The 9,315-nt window shown below is 44.1% G+C and overlaps 1 protein-coding gene across 2 annotated transcripts in view; it reads right to left on the bottom strand.

Annotated features, from left to right (window-relative positions):
- Window positions 1-393: 393 nt before the first annotated feature.
- rnf20 (ring finger protein 20, E3 ubiquitin protein ligase) overlaps window positions 394-9,315 on the bottom strand; it is a 66,720-nt gene continuing 57,798 nt past the window's right edge. For both annotated transcript variants that reach the window (XM_060927355.1, XM_060927354.1), the window contains 5 exons: window positions 8,263-8,475; window positions 8,049-8,174; window positions 1,388-1,528; window positions 1,167-1,271; window positions 394-1,082 (listed from right to left, as the gene is read on the bottom strand). In XM_060927355.1, coding sequence (XP_060783338.1) covers window positions 906-1,082; window positions 1,167-1,271; window positions 1,388-1,528; window positions 8,049-8,174; window positions 8,263-8,475 — 762 coding nt within the window. In that variant the 3' untranslated portion in view covers window positions 394-905. The remainder of the gene's footprint in view (window positions 1,083-1,166; window positions 1,272-1,387; window positions 1,529-8,048; window positions 8,175-8,262; window positions 8,476-9,315) is intronic.

The following is a 9,315-nucleotide window of genomic DNA, read 5'->3' as shown; positions in this document are numbered from 1 at the left end:
CGTCCGAATGCGCCACACAATAACACAGAGGTGCGGGGGTAAGTGCGAATTACCCGAGGTCCATAGGTAATACTTATCCCGTGCGAATCGTACTCAAGACAAGGTGACTAAGGAGAAACCTGGAGAACCTGCAGTAAACCCACATGGCTTGCTTACTGTCTGCCAGGATTGTAATGTTTTCCCATGTCCATGTCAGTTTCTTCCCATTTCCCAAAAACATGACAGACAGGCTGCGAAACTGCCCCTAGGTATGAACGTGTGTGTTTGCGGTGGCATCTCATCTCACATCCACTGTTCCTCTGGATCCCCAAGAGAGACATGGATTAAACCCTGAAAAGGATGAAGCGTGAAGTGCAAACTGTCTTAAAAGGAGATAACTTAATGAATCATATACACAGTTGGACAGCAATTTAATGAATTGCAAATGATCAACCACAAAACTACGCAGTTTTCAAAATTAAAAAAGTGCAAAAAAAAAAACCACACACGCAACACTGATCAGTCTAGAAGACTGCAGAAAAACAACTAGAAGCCTCTCAGGCAGTTCGTTCTCAGAGGAAGTCTCTAGTTTATCACTAATGTTATTGCTCCAGCGGAGTCAAACTGGTTAAGGTGGAATGGAGAGCAAGAGGAAGTCGGAGTAGTCCCAGGAGATTAAACATGCCAGGATACGAGCCAAGCTGATCGGTTGCGACAGGTCTGAGAGATCACGCCAGATTTGTTCCTTTAAATCAAAACAGCTAACTTGCTTCATAGTCAGTTGGTAACCAGGCAAATGTGACGGAATGTGGAGTTTCAGCTGATGATGGCTGGAGTTAGTGAAGAATCTCGAGCGCACTTTGCATCTACATCTAAACGTCAGCTCATTCAAGTTAGATAGGACGTCGGCGCAATCAGTAACCAGCCTATCCGATGTAAATGCGGTGGAAATCGTTGGCGCCGAAGGCGGCGTTGCACTTCGGGCACTTCCTCTGGCGTGTATCGTAACGCGTCTTCACACACTCGAAGCAGAAGACGTGGAAGCACTTCGTCAACACGGCATCCTTTACACGAGAGTTGCAGCACGGACACGTCAAACGGGCCTGCAAGAACAACAGACGTCTGTTATCTCCGAAGGAGATCAACTCCGGCTTCGAACAAAACGCTTTTCTGCTCCTCTTGCTTACCTTGTATTCATTAATTTCCTCATTAAGTATCTCGTCACCGTTTCGCATGCTCTCGGCAGGCTTCTTGGCTTTCTCGATCTTCCTGCGCAGTTTGGAGATGTCCTCCTAATGAAGTTAAATAAACCTGTTAAATGCATACACTCACCCATTTCCAGCCTAAAAATGATCTCGCCTGGTTCCGGTAGTCTAGCTCATATTGAGCGTCGTGCGTGCACGCGTACCTGCGCACGGCGGGCATTGAAGGATTCTTTCTCTCTGGAGATGCTGTTCTCGATCACCTCCTCACGGACTTCTTTCAATCGCTGCTGCACTCCTTCCAGCTGAGCCCGTAACTCCTCCGACAGTAACGCAGACTCTTGGGCCTGGGCGCACAAACATACGTGCTTAATTAGATCTTCAGGCAGGAAGAAGATTCTTTTTTTCTGGTAAAAACCCTTTTGGAAATGTCTTTCTGGAATTCATTTGTCTTTAAGGCTCTTTTAACACTGCCAGAAAGCTGCAATAGTACTTTTCTGCACAGTGCCAAAGGTTTCAGTTGTATTATTTTTGATCCCTGCTCAAGACTGGCACCAACAGGAACCAGCAGTACTTGGGGTAGGGTTTGCTGATTAGTTATGTGTACTACAACCAGTGCTGTAGTCGAGTCACTAAACCTCGAGTCCAGTCCAAGTCATTAAAAAAAAAAATTGAGTCCACGAACAAGACTCGGACCGCACCATTTGACGGTGGCTGTTTTAGCGCCATTGAAGTGCCATTCCACCATTGGATGTATTTTTTTGGCATAAAATACAATATATTTTATGACAACATGACTAGACAGAGAAATCTTTTAGCTTCAAAATGATATATCAAACATAATTTTTTGACAACGACAAGTAGATTAATTTTGCGACCAAAGTCACCTACCCTTTTAATTTCCGCGCGGTAGTGAAACGTGATGTCATCGGCAGGTTCCCCTTCTTGTGCACAGATTATCAGCAATGGCGGATAGAACGCGATTTGCACTTGTCGATTGCTGTGCCGATATTCACCATCGACCGTCTCCTTTGGGCATCACTTGCTATTTTCCTTCGCTTCTTTTCCGAAACTGACAATCGCGTTCTATCCGCCATTGCTGATAATCTGTGCCACGTCACACGTGACGTGGTACACAAGAAGGGGAACCTGCCGATGACATCACGTTTCACTACCGCGCGGAAATTAAAAGGGTAGGTGACTTTGGTCGCAAAATTAATATACTTGTCGTTGTCAAAAAATTATGTTTGAAATATCATTTTGAAGCTAAAAGATTTCTCTGTCTAGTCATGTTGTCATAAAATATATTGTATTTTATGCCAAAGAATACATCCAATGGTGGAATGGCACTTTAACATTAGTTCGTTCCTGAACATGACGTATGAACAGGTGAATGTGCTTCTCTTTGTCAGGGAGTGCAAAGTATTCTGTCAGAGATGGTTGGTTTATTAACACGAGTGAAAATCCAGAACGGCAGGCAAAATCGTAAAACGGTGAAATGGGCGATAGGTCGAGCGAGACACAAACAGGCTAGACTCGGCAGAATCAAAGACAAGAAGCAAGAAATTAGCGATGGGGGGAAAAAAAACAAGGAAATAAGGCTTGGTAATGTGTCAGCAACGCAACTCAATACTTCGCAAAGTAAGCGTGTTTTCACAGTTTTTATATAAGCACGCTGTATGGGCCTTAATCCTGTGCAGGTACGAGTTGTTTACGGTACGCGTGAGAGTCCGCTTGGTGCATGCGCCGTCTGGAGAGCGTCCGAGAGTCCATCTGATGCACGCGCCAAGGCATGTATGGCACTCTTGCACGAAATTAGTACAAAAATTAATGTAGATATAAAAAAAAAATCTCTTGTGCCAAATTATTATGGCATGCTACAAAAAAAATAAATAAATAAATAAAAAATCAGAGTCCTCATCTTCAATTTACAAGTCTGAATGCAGTTAATCAGGGATGAGCGCGCATGTTGAGAAAAAAAAAAAATTGAAAAGTAGTGGGGGGTCTGGGGGCCGCAGGTCCCCCAGTGGGGTCCAGGGGCAACACCCTGGTGGGGGACCAGGGGGCGAAGCCCCCGGAAGCTGATGGATTTGGGCAATTTAAAACACCCAATTAACCATTAATTTTAGCAATGAAAGATATTTTTCTACAAGTTAATATCCCAATTCAACATGCCATCAGCTGAAACTTTTGTATTATGACAAGTGTTCTTTCTTAAATATCATATCCCACCTTGTTTGAATTTTTCAGCATGTTCAGTGCAACCTTTTAGGTTTTGTAACGATATAACCATAAATGAAATGTTTCAAACAAAAAGTTTTGACTTGTACCTGCTGGTGAAATACCCTGTCTGATATCGGCACGACGGGCTTCACGGACGAAGTCGTTGAAGCTGAGCCTGTGGTGGTGATCGCAGCAGTACCAGCCGCTAGGGCTGTGCGATATATCGAATATACTCGATATATCGCCGAAAATTCTGTGTGCGATACATAAAATTATTATATCGTAACTATCGAGTATTTTATGGTCATCTTCTGACTTGCGTTCGTTTCGTGTTTGTTTAAAACATCTCCCTGTCCCTCAGGCAATAACATGAGAGGCTGCCTAAGGGTAAAGAAAACAATAACGTCATGCACTCGCTAACCAATCCTGGGCGACATCTCGGTGCTGAAAAGAACTTTCGGGAAGATTTTCTAGTTTCGGTTGTGTTGCCAGATTGGGCGGTTTTAAGTGCGTTTTGGCGGGTTTTGAACATATTTTGGGCTGGAAAACGTCAGCAGTATCTGGCAACACTGCCAGCGGGAAGATTTCCTGGTTCCGGTTTACAGCGCTGACTCAGTTCGTGCAATCGCTGGTGTTGCGTAGGCTACCGTGTAAGCTCTGTCAATTTCAGCGACACATTAGAAATGGAAGCGGACGAATTGGTTCCTAAAAGAACTAGTAAGGGGTCAGTCATCTGGCATTTTTTTGGATATCGCGAGGAGGACGTGGAACAGCAAATGCCAATTTGTAAAGTGTGCAAAAAAACTGTCATCACGAAAGGCAGCAGCCGGAATTATACACATCTGAGAGGCAGAGCCAGAAAACATTCAGTTCAAAAGTGTGCAAAGAGAAAAATTGTTTTGCAGATCTCTCTCTTCTCTCCCTCAATCTCTCTCTCTATTGTGAATGTTCCAGTGGTTCTCAGTAGTCAGGTTAATAGCTTGGAGATATATTTTTTAAAATAATTTAATGAATGAGCACTTTTCTTATTTAGGCTAAATGTCTCTCTCAGTGTTGAGCTTGCACTTTATTGGTTTGAGCTCTGAGCAGCTCTGTATTGTTTTGCCCCTTTGTTGCAATTTTCAAGATTGTTTTTGCAGTTTGTGCCACATCTTTGTTGAATAAAAAATATTCTTATTTCAATTCAATTGTGATTAATCACCAACATGAAAATGTAAAATGTGTTGTTGAAAACCACCTGTAAAGTTAACCAAGAATGTTATTTAATCTGCAGGGATTGTAGTGAAAACAGTAAAGAATAAAAGTTAGATTTCATGGGGTCCTTTAGAGGAGGTTTAAATATATCGAGATATATATCGTACATCGTGAAATGGAGAAAATGTATCGGGATATTCATTTTTTCCCATATCGCACAGCCCTACCAGCCGCCAGTGGGTTGCTCGTGCCCGGCTCCGCGGATGTAGCTGAATTTGAAGTATGCTTAAAAGCACTTGATATGGAGCAATTGCTCTCTAGCAAAAATGTTTTCTGATCCGGCATGACTCTGTCGAGCCTTTAATCCTCTTGATCCGTAAAATCGTCACGCACCGTACAAAGAGCTTTACCAAGAACATCGAGTTTTTTCACGAATTCACCAATGGTTAACGACACCGATCCATGCTTGCTATCTACCGGGGTTAGCGTAACTTTATTATCCAACTAGTCCCATCTGAACTTATTCTTCACACTCGCATCTATTTCACGCACCTTAGCTTCATCTCGCTTGTCGATCGTATTCGGCATTTCGATGTTTAAACATATTATGAACACAATAACTATCAAAATGTGCAAATTTGGAAGTCGCAGCGAAATAGCAGGAAAGTTTTCACTATGATGAATGTTGGTTGGCTGTTATATCCTTAAATGTCGATGTTTTGACCAATCATAAAGCAGATAAGTTTTACTTCACAGACAAGCTATCGTTAAACGAGATTGTGCGGGAATCAAAATGGAGGCATTCGAATAGAGATGGTCTACATCTATCGACTGGCGAGTTCAGTCTCAGTCACCAGGATAAACGAACCCTACCCCCCCCCCCCCCCCCAATAAATCCTCAACGGATTTGCAATAATATAAAAAATGGAATTTGAGTCCAAAAAAGCGGAATTGCGCCAAAATGCGGAAAAATCTCATCCCTGGTTAACGCACGAGTCCGAGTCATCAGTGCTCGAGTTCAAGTCAAGTCACGAGTCCTTAAAATTAGGACATGAGTGAGACTCCTGGACTCGAGTACTACAAGCCTGAGCACAACACAAGAGGCAATACACATTCGGCATGTACAAGCCAGTTAATTTCTTTATTATTAATTTAAAAAATAAATACAAAATTTAAAAAAAAAAAAAAAGGGGGTGGGGGTATTTTTAGCGCATAAAAAAAATTTAAAAAAAAATTAAGAGAGACACGGCTGCTCTTTTTCCAAAACAAGTTACTATAAGTAATACAAGACTGTGCAAAACTTCAGCGTTGATAACATCCTTACGATATCATTTTCTCATATATTCACGAACAAGTACTTATTAGTTGAAATTTAACAACTGGGGAACTAAATGGTTGATCAGACAAAGAAATAATTCAGCACCTCTTCAAAACTTGTCCTTATTTTTGAAATTTACAGACATTCCATCTTGAGCTTTCGAAATGTAAATCATTAATTGTACCATGAAAGAGAAAACGCAGTCGTCATGCACAGTTCTAGAAAGTCCAGAAAATGTTTAGGCAGGTGATTTAAAATGTGTGTGTTGGGCCTTACCTTGCTAAAGCCTCGGTCCCAACCGGCTGTACGTGCTCCTACGGCCGGTCTACGTGCAAAAAACGCAAGAAACGCACGGAGGGCGCGCGTGACGTGCTGATTTTCGAGCCGTAGACCGGCCGCAGAGGTTCTTTGTCATGTCAAACAAACTCTACGGGCGCTTATGTTTTTTTCAGGTTGCAAGACAAACTTACGGCCAACGTGCGTCTTTCTCCACAAACAAAAAAAACGCAGCGATTTGCAGGGCTCGACATTAGCACTTGCCCGATGGCCCGACGGTGTTTTTTACGTCTTTCGGGCCACTAAATTTGGCCAAACAGTGGCCCGGGCGGGCCAATACGTTTTCGATACAAATTAACAAATTTTATTACTCATATTTTACCCAGAATAGAGATCTTGCAGTCACGTGACCAGAAAGTTAACAGCCGCCATCTTGTCGGTAAAAAACACCGCTGAATACTGCTGCACTCGTGTACAGAATGGATCAATTTCAACCGACGGACTACACGGCTCATTTTTCGAATGAACAGATAACTAGATATATGTCTAAAATAAACGACCTACAGATTAGTGACCCTTATGGCTTACCGGACGGAGTTTTCACAACCGTGTCAGTGGATATTGAACTGCAAGCGGAATACCCGGACGTGTATAATTACCTCATTAACTTTCCCTCGCTGTTCAGTGGTGAAGCACTGCGTGCTTATAAATCTCTGGACAGTTTTCTTTACAGAAATTCAGGATTTGTCAGCGACTCAGATGTGGCATCTTGTAAACAAGAAAATAACAATCCTCATTGGACGGGTAAGTCACTTAAGTATTGAGTATAGCACTGACCAGCCGATTATAGAATAGAATAGAATAAGGTAATTCCAGCTGTAATTCCAAATCGTCCGTCATGTTTACCATGCATCTGGCGTTGGAGAGGTAGAGGCTTAGCAGTGGAGATTTGAGTGGCTGTTTTCTGAGCTTAGTCAACAGGCCGGCTCTGCCTGCAGCCTCGCTTTTGCTTCCGCTCCCGGCGCCGCCTCCTTCGCTTTGCTTCCGATAACAATCCACGGAGACCCCGCTGGTCTCGCTATCTCGTCCGGAATGTTGTGCATGCGATGGAAATCGCTACAAACCGTCATTTTCTGCTGGAAACCAATGTCCAGTAAGTCCATACGGTTGTAGTGGATATTGAAGTCCGGTACAGACGAACAACACGCAAAAATACACACAAAAAACATGCACAGGTAGGGAGAGCTTGTAGCCGCAGCCGTTGTAGTAGAATTGTATATAGTAGGGTTTTCCAGAAGAAAAGGTAGAAGTAAAAGCAGAAGTAGAACCAGAAGTAGAAGTAGAAGGCGGAAAATGGCGTTTGACCGACAAGATGGCGTCTGTCACAATCTGGATCGGCTGTGACGTCACATGCAAGTGCTCCATTGTGAAGAAATTGTTCGTAAAACGCACCTTTTCGATACGAGGTCCGTCATCTTTGTTTTCGTCACACTCCACTCCGCGGCAGGAGTGTGTCGTCTTCGTGCATCGTCGGAGATGTTCGGCGCTGTTCGGAAACGTCATTTTGGTCGAGCGCCAGATCGAGGAGAGAAGGGCTGAGTTTACCAAAGTCTCAGATGACCATCGGGACACACTTAGTGACACCATGGCAGCAGGATGTGCACGCATTCAGGGCTCGACATTAACGGTTGTCCGCGGCAAGTGATACTTAATGTCGGACAAGTTCATCGTCTCGGTTACAAATCATTTGGGAAACGCCAAAAATCGCACGGCCAAAAAAAATCGTACGTCCGGTTGTGACCTAGGCTTAACAGAATATAAAAACAAATGTGTGCGTGCGCACACAACAACTGTACCTTGCGTTTGTTCATGTCCAGGGCTTGTGTGCGCAGGTTCAACTCTCTCTCTGCAGCACTAATGGTGCCCTGAAGGAGGCGCTCTTTCTCCTCCAGCTTCCTCACCACCTGCAGCTGAGCGTCCACCTGAGAGACGGACAGAAAGAGGACTTTATTCGCCACGCGCATCCTGTAACCAACAGTGCAACCCAGGAGTGTTTCCCTACTCGCCCACCTGTGTTTTCAGTGTGAGCAGCTGGTCCGCCAGCTCTTCTTTTTCTTCTTTCAGGAGCTTGTGGATCTGGTTGGATTTGATGCGCTCGCTCATGAGCTTGAAGTTGGCGTCGTCTTTCTCGCGGAGCTGCTGCATCAAGCGAATGTTCTGTTCCTGCATGTCCTCAAAGGCCTGTCCGGTGACGTCCATCTCGCTCAGCAAGGCGTCCTCCTCCTGACCAAAACACACATTACACCAGCATCACTGTTATGAAGATGGCTGAGAAATTAAAGGAAAACTCGTTGGCGCTGTTATACTGCGGAGAAGGGTGTTTATTTTTACTGGAATGATTTGGATCCACTTGAACTCCAATAGCTTCCAAACAAAATGTTTAATTAAATAAGTAAATACTAGGGATGTTAACCGATGACCGTTTGACTGGTGGTTGACCGAATCAACGTCAACCGGTTAATTTTTTTTTGGTTGTCGGTGAAAAAAAAAAAAATCAATCGTTTTGAAGCTGCCGATTTTGGAGCGGAGAACCTGGAATTCTGTGTTTGTAAACACTTGGGGCATGCCATGCGGTGTAAGGACGACAGCTGACAAATCAGAAACACCCATTCAGTCATGTCCCGCCCTCCCGCCCCAGTTAAAGAGCTGACAAATCAGAAACACCCAGTCATGTCCCGCCCTCCCGCCCCAGTTAAAGACAGCTGACAAATCAGAAGCACCCATTCAGTCATGTCCCGCCCTCCCGCCCCAGTTAAAGACAGCTGACAAATCAGAAACACCCATTCAGGTCCCGCCCTCCCGCCCCAGTTAAAGACAGCTGACAAATCAGAAACACCCAGTCATGTCCCGCCCTCCCGCCCCAGTTAAAGACAGCTGACAAATCAGAAACACCCATTCAGTCATGTCCCGCCCTCCCGCCCCACTTAAAGACAGCTGACAAATCAGAAACACCCATTCAGTCATGTCCCGCCCTCCTGCCCCAGTTAAAGGATATGGGACATGAAACATAAATGCACGCTATATCAGTTTCTTTCCATTAAAAATATGAATTAATTGCATCAA

This window comes from Neoarius graeffei, chromosome 8 (genome assembly GCF_027579695.1).
Source record: "Neoarius graeffei isolate fNeoGra1 chromosome 8, fNeoGra1.pri, whole genome shotgun sequence".
NCBI lineage: Eukaryota > Metazoa > Chordata > Actinopteri > Siluriformes > Ariidae > Neoarius > Neoarius graeffei.
The sequence above is the reverse complement of the archived record's forward strand: the minus strand, read 5'-3'. Positions and strand labels throughout refer to the sequence as shown.